The sequence below is a fragment of the Desmodus rotundus genome, chromosome 3, assembly GCF_022682495.2.
Source record: "Desmodus rotundus isolate HL8 chromosome 3, HLdesRot8A.1, whole genome shotgun sequence".
NCBI classification, from domain to species: domain Eukaryota; kingdom Metazoa; phylum Chordata; class Mammalia; order Chiroptera; family Phyllostomidae; genus Desmodus; species Desmodus rotundus.
In genome coordinates, this window is record NC_071389.1 from 65,652,640 (window position 1) to 65,671,891 (window position 19,252).

At 41.7% G+C, this 19,252-nt stretch overlaps 1 protein-coding gene across 9 annotated transcripts in view; it reads left to right on the forward strand.

The window, feature by feature from the left end:
• Positions 1-19,252, forward strand: part of LRRC8D (leucine rich repeat containing 8 VRAC subunit D) — a 108,596-nt gene that overhangs the window by 16,670 nt on the left and 72,674 nt on the right. For 4 of the 9 annotated variants that reach the window (XM_053920020.1, XM_053920018.1, XM_053920017.1 and 1 more), the window contains one exon: positions 4,577-4,721. The exons of 2 other annotated variants lie outside the window; for them this stretch is intronic. Coding sequence is in view for 1 of the 7 variants with exons in the window: in XM_053920016.1 (XP_053775991.1) it covers positions 18,770-18,797 (28 nt within the window). In the remaining 6 variants the exon portion in view is untranslated. Of the gene's footprint in view, positions 1-3,213; positions 3,233-4,294; positions 4,313-4,576; positions 4,722-18,634; positions 18,798-19,252 lie in introns of those variants that run through there. 3 more of the 9 variants (XM_053920022.1, XM_053920021.1, XM_053920016.1) reach the window with 3 other exon arrangements.

Below are 19,252 nucleotides of genomic sequence, written 5' to 3' on the forward strand. Positions count from 1 at the left end.
TTGTACAGATGTTTGTATATTTTTAAATCCTTTTTAAGAACATTTTTTTCAATAGTGAATGTTATATTTATTTGACTTGTTAGGACCAATTCTCTTAATTTGTTGGATTTTTAACATATTATTTTTTAAATGAATGCCTAAAGAGAATATAAAAATATTTTTTAAATAATGGAGTAGAAATATCCACTACAGAAGATGAATAGACAAAACATGCCTTCCAAAGAGAAATGTGTTACAGGACGGTGTTTAGTCTACACAACACACATCGCTATCAGCTGCCAGTAAACAGCCCCGGGCTGCTCCTTGCTCGCAGTCTACGCCAGGAACATTTTGAATGCTCGTAACTTGTGCACAGGTATTTGCATTTAGTCAAACTTGTGTGGTTTCTTGCTATTCTTTCCTATTAGTGATCATGAAATCACAGTCCATCGGTCGCTGTGGCCCACTTTACATGTATATTTGCATACTAACTAAAGAACAAGAGGGGAAACTTGAAAACCATGTTTTAAGATTTTGTCCTTCACAGTTTGATTGACCAGTGGGTCTGTCTTATTTATTTTCTAAAATCATATTCAGCTGCAGCCCGAGAGCATATTTAACCTAATTTACACCAACTTATATTGCTGGGGCTTAGAATTAACTGGCCTGTTGCAAAATACATGTTTATAGTTTATACTTAACAAAAATTTGGCAAGGTGCTGAAGTGACACGAGGCAGTTGAAAGAGCATTACAAGTTGAGTTTTGAAAGTGAGATTCTTTTGAGTAGATGTGCAGCGCAGAATAATACATCCACAGCCAAAATCCACCCACTCTTGTCTCTTCAATTAAAAGGAGGAAGAGCAGACCCAGGGTGAGTTTTAGCTCCATTACTTACCTACTGCTTTGAAAAAAAATGACAGTATCTGTGAGTTCTGCTGCTGCTGCTTCCAACCCAGAGATAACAGCTCCTCCCTGCAAAGGCAGTGCTGAGAATTCAGTGAGGCAGGGCACGTGCGGTTGCTAGGTGAATGTTACTGATTCTGTGCAGCGTGGGCGAGTTTGTATGTGTGTTTGGAAGTTGAGGAAACTGAGGCACCAAGCTGAGGAAGGCACAAGCTCAGGCCTGGAGCCACCCTGGCCCTGTGTTTCTGCCTTGCAGCTGGGTCTTCCAAGTCCTGCTGTGCTCTTAAGTAGTGCTTTCCTTCCCAACTTGCTCAAAACCAAGAAACTGTTCCCAGAAAGGAGCTGAAACCATCTTGCAGGCAGATTTTTATAAGATGGTTTTCACCCCTTGCTGCATTTTTCCCATGGAAAATGACACTCTGGCTCCATGAAGATGGCTAATAACCCTCTGGGGGCAAATGCCCGTCGAGCCAGCTGGCTGGCCCTGGGAACATCTTCCCTAAAAACCATGGCCCAGGTTTTGCAGAGGCCGGGAGGTGAATGTGAGTGCCAGAGACCTTCACAGAGAAACCTGATGCGTGAGCTGCCCTGGAAGTGAAGACAGAGACAGGGACACGGATGTGAGGGCTGCTAGCCCAGAGAGGCAATCTCTTAGGTCACCAGAGGCCTTGTTTTTCATTTTTGTTTGTAAAATCCAGCTATAATAATGACCAAGGGTCCTCACACAGGCAAACCTTGTAGCATTTTTAACTACTAAAGGAAGCTCTAACATGAAGAGAGAGAAGCGGCATCATTTCAGATACAAGTTTAATGTCTCTTCTGCCATAGTCGTTGGTCCTCAAGGAAACTCCCTCTCGTCTCTTAGTTTGGAACCACAGTGTTGCTGTCTTCATCCACGGACCGTGGTACTGAGGGGATGGAGACTTTCAAAATGAACCTCCAATATTCTTCCAAAGTCAGTTTCATCTTTTGTGGTATCATTTGTGCTTACCTGGGAGCATGTTTTTTCTCTTATGGGGTTGTGAGTTTAACGTTCTATTTCTCTACTCAGTAGTGCTAAGGAAAAGCACTTTCCCATATACAGAAGGGACAGGAGAATAGATAATCCATGGGAAGGTACAATATGATGCTTGAGCTCTGTGGTTGTAAGGATACATGTCAGGAACTGATGCAATCTTAAGAGTGATGTATTACCCTGTGAACTTTGGAATTCACAGAGGTTAATTTAAGTATGGTTATGGTTGTTTTGCTTTTTCTTAAAGAATCTCATTTGTCTTCAGAGGATTTTCTTCTAGGCTCTTGGAGTTATAATGAGTAACAGAAATAAAGGCACGGATACCAAGTAGCATTTTTAAAATTGACAGCATTTATTAAATGAGAGAGAAGTTTTGAGCTAAATGCCTTCATTCTTGTGGGGAAAAAAATGGCAGTGCTTTGGGAAGAAGCATTAAGTTTTGGAAAAAGATGAAGAGTTGAAAGGTGCAGGGTAAGCAAGGGAGTGTGAAGAATAAAGGTGGCAGCAAAGGCAGAGCTGGACCCTAAAAGGATGCTAAGAACCCTTAGGAAGCTTTTAATAATAATAAGCCCTAGTTACACTGTGTGCACCGGAAGGATGGCAGTGCATCTCTGCACCAGCCCCGGCCCCTGCCATCACGAGGACCCAGCCTTCACATGAGAACTGCCCTTGCCTTTCACCTGTGTCTGCCCTACGGCTCCAGAGCCCGTGCTGCTTAGTGAGGTGATGGGGAAGGGCAAGCCAGGGGCGCTTTATCTGGAGACACGGCAAAAGCACTCACCGTCTCTCTCACTCTGTCTGTGTGTCTGAGGTCTCCCCATTGCCAAGATTCTTAGTCACCACCTAATATGTCCTCCATTTCGAGTCCTGTCAGGAGGGTAATAGCTGCACGCTACTGACAGGTAAGTGTAAACCAAGTGCTGAAGCAGAAGGAAATGGAAAAGGAGAAATTTTAACAGTTGTAGTAAAAGTTGAGGCTGTGTGTGTGTCTTTTTTTTTTTTTTTTTTTTTTTTTGCCGCCTTCTTTAAAAGGCCCAGTTAGAGAAAAATAATTCAAGAAACAAATATTACTCAGCTGATTAGGTTCTAAATTGGACAGACTTTGTACCTTGGCACATGAGTTGCTATCCTAGAACCTTTTGAACTTTTGCCACGGAGTAATTCTGAAAAGGCTGACAGAGCCAGTGAGCAGATAATGAGAAGGAGCACAGAGTCCTCTGCTCAAGTGATCAAGCTGCACGCTCCTCATTTAGCTGGGGAAGGAGTCTAGCTCCTAGAGAATGGGAGCATGTAAGCTGCAGATCGTTGGAAGATGAACAAGCGGATCACAAATGGTCGGTCACTGGGCTTGATTTTTCTCCCAGAATTCACTGTTGTTTTGAGAATTAGCACAGTGTGGAGGAAATGGCCCAGATTTCATACTTAGGAAAGACCTGTTATTCAACTCCCCGTTTGACCACCTTGTAGCTGAGACATTGGAACAATTTCAGAACAGGATTTTTGCAGATCTGTTGGGAAATGTTTGGACTAAGAGGAGATCAAAATAAGATGCAATCTAGCACTGAGTAAGACCTTTATGTCCATCAGTCTTTCTACTTCAGTCACAGTTTAGCTTTTTAAATGTAGAATAATCTTGCTTTATATTCTATTTTTCCATATTGAGTTTTGAGACATTACTAACTTTTATTTAAGCCATTTGCTTGATAAAAAAGGAGCTGTTCGTAAGAGACAGTCCTGTAAGTGCCTTGTAATCTGATAGAGGTTTGTGTGCAAGGGCAGGCAGGGTCCGGATGAAGCCCTCCGCGCCTGGAAGCCCAGAACCTGGGCACTGAACGCAGGCACAAGCTCCTAGAGCTGGCACACCCTGCATATGGCAGGTTCTTAAACCATCTGTTTACTGTTTTTTAAGCGCTACTGTGAAGTTCGCCTAAGTCAGAGGTTAACACAGGGAACATAAACCCAGAATTTTGGAACTGCTCGGTGATTCCTGCACAGATACTTGTTTTCTGGAAGAACGTACCACACGATTGTCGTGTGTGTGAAATTGGTATATGTAAGTGTTAGAGGAGTGTGAGGTGGAGGACCCCAGTACAGAGATCTTGGGGACCCAGAATACTTCCCCCCCTCCCAGTTCTGGCAGCTGTGTGCACACTCCTGAGTCAGCCATGGGGCAAGACAAGCAGTTTCCCACCCTGAGGCTCTTAAGGCTGAAGGACTGCAGGGGATATACCGGGATGTGGCTGTTAACTTTAAAATTTTGCATAAATCCAGCCTCCACTCGCCTGCAAAAGCTCAGTCTTGTCTTTACACCTTCCTTGAGGCGATTTTTGAGGGCCGGGGAGGGGAGGAAAGGAGGAAGGCGCAGGCGGACTGCTCTCCGAGCACCGGGAGGAAGCGTGCAGTGGACCGACTAGGTGCGTGTGGGGAGGGGAGACCGGCAGGCTGGAAACGGAAGGGCTGCGCGCGCCGGGCGGCCGCCGGCAGGGGGAGGCCCGCGCCCTGGGGAGCCCGCTCCCGGGTCGCTGGTGTGGCGGTGCGCGCGCCTGCTGCCCACCATGGCGCGGGGGGCGGCCCTGACGCCACCCGCAGCCCCCCGGGCCTCCCCGCGCGCCGGCCTGCGCCCCTCCCCGCACTCTGCCGACGCGCTCGCCCTTTCTCTCCCCCGTGTTTTCAAACAGGAAGTGCACGGCGGTCTGTAACGTGCCCGGTCCCAGGATGGAGGAGTGAAGTCTGCGCGTTGCGGCGGGTTCCAGCCTGCGGAGCCCCCCGGAAGCCGAGTCCCCGGAGAGCGCCCTGAGGGAGCAGGGTGGCCGCCTGGTCCAGGTGCGTGGGGCCGGGTCGGGAGCCCCGGGCCGGGGCGCTGGGCTGTCACCGGCCGCCGCCCGCCGGAGTGCGGCTGAGCCGGATCCCCAGCTCCGCGCTGCAGCCAGACTTCGTGTGTTTTCTTGGTTGCGCCCCATGTACTGCTTTCTTCCCCAAGGGTCTCGGCCAAACTCTGTCGCAGCGCTGCTGGGGCGCTGAACCCGGGCGGGATCTCCTTGGGCGTCCTAGGCAGGAGCTTTCCAGGCTGGACTGCCTGTGTCCAGGAGTCCCCAGCCGCCCTCTCCTGCTGCTGCTGCTGCTGCTGCTGCTACAGCTACAGCTACTGCTACTGCTACTGCTGCTGCTGCTGCCTGAAGCAGTGGCTCTTTGTTCTTCACTCGCTGGCCTGGGTTTATCTACATGAATGTTCTGGGAGGCTTGGGTGTGAGTAAGAGTGGTGCCTGCGAGTGTGAGAGCTGGGGTCCCAGGGAGGGGAAGAGGATGAGCTGTAGGTGAAGTGTAAGGTGGAAGGCAGAGCAAGAGTCGTGGTGTCCTGGCTCAGAAACCCCACCTCTTCAGCCGCTGAAATACAGGAGTCTGCTCTTTGCTTTTTATTTCAGGAGAGCCCAGGCACTGGGAGCTGAAGGAATTAGTGATGCAGACACACACCGGAAAGGTAGTGACCAGGAATGAGGGACAGCTAGTTCTCAGCTGTTTAGTCTGGTGTCTGGCTTGTTAATTCGAGTTGTGGTTTCTTAGCCAGGCCCCCTTGCAGAGACAGAAAGGGTACTTTAAAGGTAGGAGCCAGGCATCTTTATTCATTACATTCCATTTTTCATCAGAGTAAAATTCAGAGTGACTTTTGTTTTTAATTCACTAGGTGGATTATAATTTCACGTCTTTATCTTGCTTCATCTCATAGGTGGAAAACAAAATGCTAGAGCAAAAGGTTGGTTTTATGTGCAGACTTTTTGCCGCTTCATTTCCCTGGCAAGTCCTATGTCTACAGACTAAGTCAGACTGACTTCTTCCCCAGTGAAAGCCCAGCTTGTTTCTCCACCTGTATTTATCTACCTGGTAAAAACTCTGTGGAGAGACACTAAGGAAGGTGGATTGGCTGGGGAAAATCCTTTTGATGAAAAGATTGTCATCAGGCCTCAAATTAAATGCCTGAACAATGTTGAAGCAAGTAGCACCTTCTTCTTACTCTACTGTGGTGGAAAGGATGTGAACAAATGACGTGGGAAGGAAAGTGAGACTCTGCAAAGAAAGGCCTCTTTCTGTAGCGGGGAGGGAAGTGAATAATGACAGTATTGCACGCATTCGGTGCCTTCGGATTACTGGGCTGCCAAGCTTCCTCGGAAGCAGGGTTAGCTATGGTATTTAAATTCATGATGTCAGATGCTTGACTGTACTATTCTAACTTGAAAGTTTTATAATAAAATATGTTTACTACATAATTTTTGCTTTGAAAGGAAAATCTTTTGTAGTCCGGCAGCCTGGTAAATTTGTACTGCTCCATCCCTCTTTCCTTTCTATGAGCAGTACGGTGGTAATTTGAGTGATAAGATCCCATTATTCCAATAGTCCTTCAGAACTCTTATCTCTTTAAAATGCAGCTGATTTGAGCATTTGTGATAATATCAATAATTGACGATTTGTTAGCAGTAAGTAGCCAAGATGTACTATGAGAACTCGGCAATTAATTCCATCTCTTTCTAGAAACATAGATGGGAGCTTCTAAAATTTCAATTTAACTGTAAACTGTTTGTGTTTATGCCTCTTCTTTTACCAAATACATCATGAGGTAAAAGTGAAAACAAATTTAAGAGAGACTCTTGAAAGACCTGTACAACCATAGTATTTTGCCTCTGTCTTATACCCAGGTATACAACCTGCCCCTCTGGTTCATTAATTTATTTGAGGACTTTCTTCAGCATCTGTCACTCTGCTTCAAGATAAAATAGAACAGCCTTTGTGACCCTCCAAATCTGTTCTCTATTTAAAAATAGGATTTACACCTACTCTAGCAGAATTTAACAATAACTAAATAATAACCTAGGGATAATAATAACTAGTCTTTAGATTACCATTTTGTGTTTATAGAGCACATTTTCTATAGTCATTTGTGCTGTGTTCTTAAAACAGTCTGGTGAAATGGGGTTTATTTACTTCATTTTATAGAGAGAGGAAACCGAGCTTGAGGAAATGTGACTTATTCATGGTCATGTTAGTACATGGACATGCTGGGACTTGAACAAAAGTCTGATTTTTTTTTTTTCTGGCTACCACAATTCCAATGGCATGTTTTAACTTACAGATATCTTATTCTTAAGGGTTTAGAGAACACTATCTCTTAGAAGAGTCAGGTTAGCATATTTTAACTTTTTATAATTAAAAAAGCAACATTTCTGGTTTATCTGTAGGACCATGTACGTCCCAGGAGAGTGATAATAAAGTAACAAATGATGAGTGTGATGCCCCCTACATCTGCCCACCACACCTGTATACTGTACCGCCCTCCCCCCCCCCCCAGCTTCCCAACTCCTCCACCCTGGTTCAGGATAACCCACTGAAAGGCCGGTATTACAGAAAGACAGAGGCAAACCCATCTACACATAGAATTATACATTAAATACTTTTGTGATATTCCTCAGATGAAAAGTTTATTTTTTTCTTTGCAGTGCTTAAAGATGAGGCTCTCCTTACCTAGGGGTTTATGTTCTATTGAGAGGAATATAAATAAAACTTGGGGTACATTTTCACTGGACTAGAAAGTGCTGTATAAAATATTTTTTCCAACAATTGCGTATCTGTAGTGGTCTGTAACTTCACCTCTATAAAATTACGTTAAGGCATCAGGAGAAGGAGGAGAAAGTAGGGAGGAAGAGAGATGTGTTGAATGATCTTTCTTTTATAAGTGAGGAATGAGATGATGTGTGTGTTTTCTTAATACACGATGCGCTGCCATTGCTGTGTGTTTTGGACGGTTGCAAGAGCTTGTGAACTAAGGATGAAAGGGTAACTAGCTTTGATGTTAAATGCCAAGGAAAAGTTTATGGCCAAGAGAGGACTAAGAGTGGAGATAAATGTGCTAGGATTTTTTTTTTTCAACTCCCCGTCTTTTTTCTTCATTTCTATCATAAAATAGAAGTTATCTTCACTTAGAAACTGTAAACTGTAAAGCAGTGGTTTTCAGCCATTACAAAAATTAGGAAGCTTTTATTTAGTGCCCAGATTTTGACTTGTGTAGAGTGTTACTTCTTATTTCTGATGATTGCCACTATTTAATGACAAAGTAACTAGTTAGTATCACTCAGCTGAATGTATATTGTAAGTAATGATCACAGCATCTCCTGGATTCGTTAAATAGGAGCACATGTATGTGCAAGACGCGTTTGGCCTACAGACCCCTGCCAGGACCCCGAAGTCCTCAGGTGGAAGTCAGGACCAAAGTGAAACAGCTGCTCCAGGCCGGAAATACCGACGTGGTCATGGAAAACGTGCGGTGTGGTACCCATCAGGTTATAAAGATTCCCAGGAGGAAACTTTCCTCTTTGTTGCACATGATGTGTAAGGTCTGGTTTCTGGGGCAATTGTTTTTCATGGTTGGCCTGGAGGTCGTGCAGTCAGTCACAGGGAACTGCATTTCTTCTGAGAGCGCGTTCCCCGGAGAACCTCTGGAGTAGCCCCTCCTTCTGTGTGTAGAGTGAGCACTCTGACACCATTTGCAGAATCATCACTGTCCCAGTTACTGCCACCAGCAGCCTTATTCATTTCCCAGAAGCTAAAAGAGGCTTCCCAGCCATATCCTTTTCAGTTTTCAATAAATATGCAAGAGGAGAGAGATTTTTTGTTTCTGTTCTGTAGTGGAAAAAACTGACATGTAGGTTCGTGTTGAATCAGTCTCTGGTTTCCATGCCTGCTGCTGTGGCTTGGGTATTCTGTATATGATGGGGGTAGGCAGGACACCAAAATCCGTTAGGGTTGGTAGAGGATGTTCTTTTTTCTGGTTAAAAAAAATCACTTCCTACTTACTGAACACCTTGTATGTGCTAAATGATTTACATGAACTACCCCTAATCCTTCTAGTGTTGCGCAGGGTAGGAAATAGCCCCATTTTGTAGATGATGAACCTAAGGCAGGCAGCAATTATAACTTTTTTATGGGTGTCTTCTTTTTAAAAACATTTTTAAAATTTTATGTTTAATTGTTAATTACAGGTGACATACAATATTTTATCAGTTTCTGGTGTACACTACAGTGATTAGACATTTAGGTACCTTACAAAGGGATCACCCCGAGAAGGAGATTGTAACTTACCCGAGGCAGGCGGGCTGGGAGCCAGGTCTGTCAGTCCCCACACTGAAGCATCACGCCCGCGTCTCTGTCCTTAAGCTCAACTATAAAGAGAAACGTTAACATTGTGTTTAGTCTTACCTACCTTTTCGGCAAAGGTTCTGTTAAAATTATAGAGAATATGTGAGACTTTAGGAATAGAGACATAGACTCAACCTTTTATAAATATTTTTGGCTTTCATGCAGTATGAATTTGCTTTATTCTTAAGAAGCCTAGGTATGTTAAATCTATTGGGGGGGGGGGGTTTCTTGAGGCAATATTGTCCAAAGCAGTGTTGCCGGACCTTAGAAAATAAGCATACTAATTTGACTAGGAACTGTGCCTGTTGTTGTCAGGTTTACGCCTCCATGTGAATACTCTGTGATGATTCCTTTTTTGATTAGTATATTTTCTCATTTTTTCCAATTTAATAGATATTAATTGTGCCTCCTAGTTTAATTTTGCCTCTTTTTTGATTTCAGGTAAAATTGAGCATCTCTTCATTTACTTAATTTAATTTTCCTTTTCTGTGAATTGGGTCTCCTCCCGTTCTCCTATTCTTAAGAAGCTCCTTAAAAGAGTTCTTGGAGAGTTCCTTGTATATTCTAGAAATTAATCTCTTGTTACCTGTAGATACTGTAGCTATTTCTCCTAGGATGTCACTTGCCTGATAACTTGGCCTATGGTACATTTCATTAACAACAGCAAAACAACAAATCTTTAATTTTAATGTAGTTGAACCCACCAATTTTTAATATTGCTGTCTATGCATTTTGAGGTATTTAAGAAATTTTTTTTGTATTCTGGGCTTACAATGTAGTCCCTTTGCACTTCATTAGCTTTATAAGTTTACTCTTACTTGGGTTTTTTAAATTATCTGGAATTGGGGATAGGATTTTTATTTTTAAAAAACTGGTTGTATCATAAGCCAGTTTCCCCATCACTACTTTCCAAATAATCCTTTCTCCACAGATTTTTTGGTGCACCTCTAGCATATAAATGCTCATTTAAACAGATCTCTTTGCGAGCTCTCTAGTTTGTTCACATGGTATATTTGTGTATTCCTGGGTCATTGATATACTTTTAAATTACTGTGGTTTTGAAATATGTCTTATCTTGTTACATGTACATTTATATTACTTGCTTTTAGTAGCATGACTGACATAAATTTAAAAGTTCAAAACTATTTTAGATTATTTGCGTTACATTTCTTGCCGTTGTTTGCATCTGTGTTAACTCTTTACATCTGCAAACATATTTTCTAGAAATGTGTTTAATTCTCTGGGAACATTCTCTAATTTATTTATTTAGTAGCAATTTAATTTTAACCTTCCTAACATTACATTTTCTTCTGCATTTTATTTTTATTTTTAGCAATTATGGCTGGCTGTCCCACGTGGTCATCTTGGTGTAGGACAGTGGGTGTCTCGAGTCAAAGGCTTCTCTTTCTTTCTCAGTTCTCTGCATGTGCTTATCAGCTGGGATGTGCCTTCCTGGTATGGCTTTTGAATGAATGTTTTATGAGGTGTGATGCCATAATGCGTGGCTGAATCCTCTTGAAAGCCTGTTAATTATAGATGTCCCTTTATTAATGGGGAAACATTGCCAGTTTCAGCTGAGTTCTCCATTTACTTTTCTCCACTCTGTACTCAGTTCGCTGGGTCTCATTCCTCCTCCAGTCTTCGATTCATGTCACACTGAATGCGAAGTCACTTTGTTTGATAAGTAGGCATTTACATCCCTATACAGAGTACAGAGTACTTTTTCCTTAGTTTATGAAATGTGATGAAAGCATGTTGTACATCACATGGCCTGTTATTATAAGTGAATTTGAAATTATTGTGGAGGGCAAATTGTGGTCTCAAAATAGATTTTGCATGAAAAGGTTCATCTAAACTCAAAGATGTCACCCTTAGCTACCAGTGCCAGAATTGTATTGGTAAATAGACTGCATTTTATTTTTCTTTTGTTTGCAGTTTTTAAAGTGCTTTGTGAATATAAAAGAGAGTTTCAGTCTAACTGGTAAAATTTACCAAGCTTGCACAAAGTCCAATAAAATTATAATGTAGAATGTCCTAGAGTCCAAAACCTATTTAGATAGATAAGAGCAGTGACCTTGGGCTGTTGGAATTGTTCTCTTGTACGTGAAACAGGATTTATTAGGTTTTCACCTGCGTTTGAGTAGAACAGCCGCAGCTCTTGACCTGAGTGAACTTACATACCCAGGAGAGGACTTCATCAGGGCGGGTGTTTTCTGTTTCTTATGCAGGTTCCTCTGGGCCCACCTCACAGCTGTCAGACCCACCTGTCTTACCATCCTTCTCTTTTATTCAATTATTCTGATATCATTGACAGCCAAGCTACTTCATCCGTTCAGCAGACATTTGCTGAGCTCTAAACTTAAATCCTAGTTGCCTCATCTCTCTTCCTCCTACCTGCTGCGCACCAGTCATTGTGCTAAGTTCTGAAGACACAGTGTGTCTGTGACAGAGTGCCTGACCTCAGAAGATAGACACATAAATCATTAACTGGATCTCAGAGCGTGAGGCACTTTACAACAATACAATGTGATAAATAGTAATGCAGAGTGGGGTGCAAAGGGGAGAGTGATTTGTTTTCCTATTCGTAAGGAAATAATTCATATAGAAGGGGATTTTGGTGCTGAATATTGAAGGGACAAGATAGGATTGTTTGTTAGGCCAAATAGGAGAGGGAAGGGGGCAGAAGAAACAGCCCGTGTTCAGAGCCCGGAATTGCTCGGTATGTGAGGAACACAGAGTATGGAGACTGGCACAGAGAGGCCGCGGTGCAGTGGGGAGAAGAGGCTGGAGGTGCCTCTTGGTGCTGATGCTTGGGCCATACATGCTACTTCTGGCAGTGTGGACTTCACCTGAGGGAATTGTGGAACCATCAAAAGTGAGATAAATGCTCAACTTACTGTCTTACTGTAGTGTGAAAAGGAAGCAAGGAGAAGTCCAGTGCTATTAAAATAATCCAAGTAGAAGTCATGCAGACTAGACGAAGGTGGTGGTGGCGGTGGGAAAGAAAAGGAGAGGAGGGATTTGAGAATTACTTAGGAGAAAGAATTACTGCTTTGAAGGAAAGTGGGAAGGAGGAAGAAGATGACTCTTGATGTCTCTGGTCGGGAGGATTGATTGTGTGAGGTATCCTTAGTCAGGGTGGGAAACTTAAGAGGAGAGAGAATAGTCAGTTCGATTGGAAGTGAAGTCGGTGTGCCTGTGCGGTATTCAGCTGATCTTGAGAGGCCTAGGCCCCGGGAGAGAAGTCAGGGCTGGAGACATGTGTTGGGAAGTGACTGAAGCTGATGGTTTTTATCCCTGAATGTAGCTGGGATCCACCAGGGATGGCCAGAGGACCAAATTTGGAGCAGACAAAAGAAGGAGAACGAGAATTGAGGATTGGGAAAATCCACAGACAAAAATGGTAGTGATATTGAGCACCAGGGTGTTTTTCTTTTGTTTCCATGCATTCTTTTGTTTCTTTATATTTAGGTTGAGAATACAGGAGTGACTAAATGTAGAAGAGAGAATAACTAATGGAGGATGGTTCCAGAAAAGGCAGGGTGGCCGAGGTCCGGAGAGCAAGTGTGCTCAGAATAGGGACTTGACTTGGCAGAGAATAGGGACATTTATTCCTTTGGGACAGGCGAGGACACGATAAAGACATGTATGATGGTAGATCAGTGTGCAAGTGGAAGGGAAGGAAGTTGAGAAAGTTCATTCCCAATGACTTGTGTTTTCTCAGTAAAGTAGGAGCAGATGAAATCTGCTGAGAGGGAGGAGGCCTGCAGAGGACATTTAAAAGTTTGTGACAATTAGCTTGGAAAAAGGAGCTCACTGATTTAGGATGAGTAATAGTCACTGAGGGCCCAGTTGGGATTTTGTCTGTGGACATAAGGCGCTGATGGTTTTTCCTGTTTTGTTTTGTTGTCTGGTTGATAGAGTAAGATGAATATTATAAGTGACCTTTTAAAATAAAATGCACAGGCCTTGCCTGAAATGTTAAGATAGTGACTTAAGGAAGCTTAAGGATGTAGGGGGAAGGGAGGGAAAATAAGACAAAAGGAGAAGTAGGCTGAGTATTAGGGAACTTGAATTCCAGCCTTAGTTCTTCCATTGACAGAGGATGGTCTCCAGGAAGTCAACTAATATCTCTGAGCCTCGTTTTCCTCACCTTTCAGTGGGGGAAGTTAAACACTTAATGTCTTCTGAAGCCTCGTAATTCTCAGAACTCTGTGAGACTCTTACATCATTAGACAAATATGAGTGGACTGAAGAATAAGAGTGGTTAGATTCCTGTCATTTATCATTCATGAGTTTTTCTGAGAGCAACTGTAACGCCTTTGGGGAGTTGACAACGTGAAACGTGAGACCAGGACAGCTGTCAGTGACCATGCCCAAGGGCTTGCTACTAGGCTGCTCGTGGCATTGGGACAGAGGAGGCAGGCGGGGAGAGCCGGAGCAGGAGCGTGGGGCTGCGGTGGTGGTTGTGCGGGGCCGCAGGGTGGGTAAGCTGTGTGCCAGGGCTCCCTGAGACAGCAGTGGGGCATTTCATTAAGGTGGTGATGATGGCCTTTGCCTTCATCATCTATGTTGTTTCTTTCCCTCTCTGATTGAGTTTTATTTTCACTGGGTTTATTTCTTTCTCTTGATTAAACATGTGACATTGTAGAGGAGAATTCAACATTTGAAGAAGGCTAAGCATATTTACAGCATCTTTCCTTAAGTTTGTTCTCCTTCCCGTCTCCTTCACTACACCTTGATTTTCTTTGCCTGCAGAAATCAGAAACAGTTGGAAGCATTTCATCAGTCTTCTCAGTTGGCTGTGTGCTTCTTCCAGAAGGTTTACTCCTCAAAGCCATTTAACTGTCTCTGCCTCCTATTAAGAACAGGCATGACATCTTAAAGCTAGAGGTGTGGCTAGATGAAGGTGAATCCAGGTCAGGGGAGTGGCTCCAGAGGTTACTGTAATAATTTAACAAGCCCAAACAGGTGACAGGACGCTCTTTTTTAAATTAAGCTATCTTTCTCTATGCTGTTACATATTTGAGAGTAATTTCTCTTTTTCTTAATTAAACTATATTACACAACTTAATGTTTGGAAAATTCTTACCAGGAAGAAACAGGGTGTTAACAGTTTGTGTGAGACATTTCAAAAAATTTTTTTATGTTGCCCTGGCTGGTGTGGTTCAGTGGATTGAGTGCCAGCCTGCAAACCGAAAGGTTGCTGTTTCAATTCCCAGTCAGGGTACATACCTGGGTTGTGGGGTCAGGTCCCCAGCCAGGGGTGTGTGAGAGGCAACCAATAGATGCATCTCTTGCACATGGATGCTTCTCTCCCTCCCTTCTTCTCTCTCTAAAAGTAAATAAATAAAATCTTCAAAAAAAAATTTACCTTTTAGCTGAAGCCTGAGAGTACTATTCTCTTGCCACCCCACTGCAGTAATATCTTTCTGAAAGTCTTAATTTATCCATATAATTAAATATTCTTCAAAGTGAAACATAGTTAAAAAGTTAAAGCCATTTAAGCTGTGAAAGTAAAACATAGTCTAAAAATGTGTTCTTCCATTTCCTGAGAAACAACAGGAAGGATTTGCTTTCTCAAAATAAACTAAGTAGCCCGACTGTGAACTCGGTAGTGGAGATCAAAGATTCATGCACCATCACACAATGGGAAATTTTCAGACATTTTTTTTTCTAACCTCAGAAAATCAGATGTAATACTGTTAAAAACAACAACAACAACACGAGGAAGCAGGATCTGTACGTACATTTCAGAAACACACCTTCAGGGTATGTGAAATCGTCTGAGCCTGAGAGTCGACTGTCTAAGGATGTCTAGCAGAGGCTGTTCCTAAAGTGTGTGTGATTCGTGCGGGTGTACTGGACATGCAGCCATGGAACATGTCCTTCCTGGGCGGTAAGTTGAGGAAGAACAGAAGAAAACCGTATTGCACCTAAACATGAACTTGCCAGATCAGTAAGTATTTTCATAGCTCTGCTAGTAAGAAAAGTTTAGCAGCTCATGTTGAATGTTGAGCTCTGTACATTCAAGAAAAAACCTGCTACAGTAATTTCGTTTAAATATATACATATATGTACATACATAGGTAGAAATAAGGACATCTGTTGATAATTCTCTGCTTCCAGAAAGGAGGAGTGAGAACCCTTTTTAAAGAAAGGTAACCTGTTGTTTTAAGTCAACATTTTGAAATATTGGAGAGTACTGATATGTATTGATAAACCTATCTATACATTGAGAAATTTATAGTCTTTTGCTGCACCTGTCTTTCAAGAAAAGGTAGAAAAACAGATCTCAAGGCAGTTTACACCTTATTAGCTTCGTTTCTCCCTTTATTTTTAGCCTATCGCTTTATATTTACAGTGGGTCTCTTATAGAAAGTACATACTTTGGTCTTATTTTTAATATTCTCTGACCATCTATGTCTTCGAATTGGTGTATTTAGATGATTCACATTTAAACTGATTGTTGATGTGGGTTGGTCTAGTATCTACCACGTTTGTAGCTGTTTTCTATTTGTTGCATTTGCTGTTTTTTCCCTTTTTAGAGATTTGTGTCTTCTGTGGGTTTAAGTGAATACTATATATGATTGCATTTATCTCCTGTTTTAGCCTGTCAAGTTATACTGCCTTTACAAAATTTTTAGTGGTTACCCTAGAGTTTACAATTAAGCTCACTTTCTAAAAAACAAAAACATTTGCTTGTGTAAGCATAGAAAAATTAGAAGGATATATACCACAATATTAACATGAGTTATCTTTGGGTGGTAGGATTATACATGACTTTTACTTTCTTTTTTACAGTTTTTGTATTTTTAGTGGCAAGCAGGTAGTTCTTTTATAATCAGAAACAAAAAGACTCCTCATTTTGAAGAGAAAGTTCAGACAAACTGAGGACCTCCCACGGTTCTACAGTTTGTGCCCTCTCTCCGTTCCCAGCTTGAGAAACGGGCGTTGCCCCCAACCACTGGTGGGAGAATCGCCTTGCACTGGGACCCGAGGCAGGTCCTGTGTGACCTTCCTGTCTGCTCAGTGAGAACAAACCCGCAGAATGTCTTAGGTCTGCACTTAATGGAGTTAACCAAGCCCTCTATTTCTGCATGATTAAGTTCTTTCGCTACATAGAATCCTTTATGCCTTTTAACTCTTTTTCAGGAAACAATGAGTAGACTAAGAACACTTGGAAACTAGTTGAAAGGACAGCTTGTCACACAGAACTTACAATCCCTTGGTTTGCTGGTATGAAGCCTGCTCTCTCTTTGGGTGGGTGTTAGGGGTACTGGCTGTGGTAGTAGATGAAGGGATTGCAACGCAGTTAAGGCTGCTGGTCTGCCTGGATTTCAGGACACTCGGTTCCCCTCGTGACATTTTAGAGAAAATTACTGTTCTTTTGATGTTGATTGTATCTTCTGAATTATTTGTGATTTCATGTAAACTAAATCCAATTTGAGGTTTAAGAGAGTACCTGGCTCAGTGCAAACGTGAAACGTAGATTTAAAGAAATGGTTTCATTATCGGCTATCAGTTAATCTGTCAGGTTTTTTTAAGAAAGTCATAAATTTTATAAATACTGTAGTTTGTTAACCTGTAACATTGGGACATTTCTCTTCTGCTGCTTCTCTGCTTCATTCAAGTAAACAAAAGACAAATAACGCTTTTTGAGTCTTTGAGAGAAAAGAGTCTAAAAAAGCAAACCATTTTTTTTCTTTATTTCCAGTTGAAAATTGTAGGTCTCTATTTCAATATATCCTATTATTAAAGCCAGGAAATACCATTAAATGTAAGAAATGAGGTAGTAATTGTATTCAGTTTGGTGCTAATACAATTAAACAGGTAGACATAAACAAAAACAATTAGAAAAAATATGAAGTGTACAAAATTCATTCACAATACATTGATTATCACAATTCTTTCATAGTATATATAAATTTTGAGGGAAATGTAAAAATCTAAACAATTGCCGTTTAAGGGATTATGAGTAAAATTTAATAAATTTCTAATTTTGTTATATACTTTACAAGAAGTAGAGAGGTCAGAAATCAAGTTTCTGGGGTAGCTAAGATAAGTTTAAAATGTTAACGAATGTTTGTATTTGTACTATAAATTAGTAGACTGTTCATAGGGTGTGGGAAATAATGGTAAGTAATTTGATGTTTTTTTAATACTAATTTTTGAATAAGAGACTTAATACATGAGAATAATAAAGAAACAACAAAGAAAATTCTAGGGGTTTGCTACTGTGTTAGCCCATTTATCTAAACATTACCCATGTAACTTTGCCGCCCTGGCCTGCTGCTGTCTGTCCCTCACTCAGGTTTTAACTTGTCAAAGTCTACATTACGGCATTCTGCCTGCCTTTTTGCTCCTCAGGTACCGCTGTGAAAATTACTTAAGTGAGAAATGTTTGGGGGTTAAGAACTGTAAATGGAGGAAAGAAATAATCCTCTCATTATTTTAAATACAGGGAAAGAGGATTATCTGCAACCCTGAGATTTTACCCCCAAAGAAATGATAGTATAATAGGTTCTCTTTGCTTTTATAAATGTAAACCATAATGCTTTAATAACTACCCATAGGAAAAGGTCGTTAGCTACCATTTTCGATCTGCTGTTTTGTCTGTTTCATGATGATTCTCCTATGTGTTCCTGGAATCATTTACCCTTTGAAGGAAGTAATGAGCTCGTGATCAGGCCAGTGTGAGAGCTAGGTGCTAGAGCAGCGTGCTGACCAAGAGGCTAAATCCCATCCTGCGCTTTGGGGAGGTTGATTGTAAACAGGGAAGTGAAAATTCAAAAAGTGCAAAAACGATTTTGGCAGTGCCCTGTAAAAATACTGAGCATTAAGATAATTTTTATGCAATTGCCAAACTAATGTACATTTTATAAATATGTATAATGTATATGAAATGTTTTATATGTTTCCTAGAGTAAATTTTCCTGCCTTTTAGTGCTGAATTCTAAGTGAGTAAATCATATTTTTAGGGGGCAATAATAGTAAGACCAAAAAGCAACATGTTTACAGTAGTCTTATAATATGATTTATCAAGCACTATTGCCACTTTATGGATGGAACCCAAAAGCAAAGTCTTAGGATTAAGTCGAAGGTCATGAATTAGATGAGCTTTTCATTCCTGAGTAAGCTTTCGTCGGTGCTGGGAAAGATTGCTAACGAATCTACTTAAGGCAGGCTTTTATCTGAACCATTTCAAGATAAAGGAAATGTATAACTTAAGCTTTTCTGGAAGAAGTAAAAATCTCTGCACTCTCTGATGTCTCTCAAATCAGTAATATTTTAAACTAAGTCTTTTATACTAAAACTTAACATAAATCTGATTTCTTTCTTAATAGAAATAGAGATACATCATTCTTTAGGAAGTAACTAACCGAAGACAGGCCTCCCTTCAGTCTTCTCTGTAGTAATTCCAAGGTTCTTTACCTTACAAGTTCTGTTTTTAAAAATATATATGTAGGGGGTTTTCTTGAGTTTTTCCTTGAAAGTTTTTTTTTAATTTTGTTTACTTATTTTTAGAGAGAGGGGAAAGGGAGGGAGAAGGAGAGGGAAAGAAACATCAATATGCAAGAGAAACATCAGCTGGTTGCCTCTCACACATGCCCCGACCGGGAACTGAACCCGCAACCTAGGCGTGTATCCTGACCGGGAATTGAACAGGTGACCTTTCGCTCTGCAGGATGACACCCAACCAACTGAGCCACGCTGGTCAGTGCTTCCTTGAAATTTTGGTAGCATTTCCCGTTCCTCCTTTTAGTTATTGAAAGGGACTTTGGGTAGAAACCTCCTGTGCTGCAGATGCCATGATCTAGGATAAAGGTGGGTGGAAGTTGCAGGGAGACAGATTTTGGCTTAAAATGAGAAATCTTTAAAGCCATGCAGGCCGGACTGAAATGCCTGCACTGTCTCGGGCTCAGCTCTAAAGGCATCTTGGAGAGGCTGTTCATCCTTAGCCAAGGATTTAGAGACTAGAACTTGCCTTTGGGAGGGTGGGCCAGATATTCTCTCTGAGGTCACAAAAGTATGACATACCAGTCAGTCACAAGCTTTGTGCTACAAAAACTCATATTCAAATACCAACTCTGCTGTGTACTAGCTGTGTGATCCTAGGGAAATAACCCACATTTTGTAACCCTCAGTTTGCTCATCTTTAAAATGAGGAT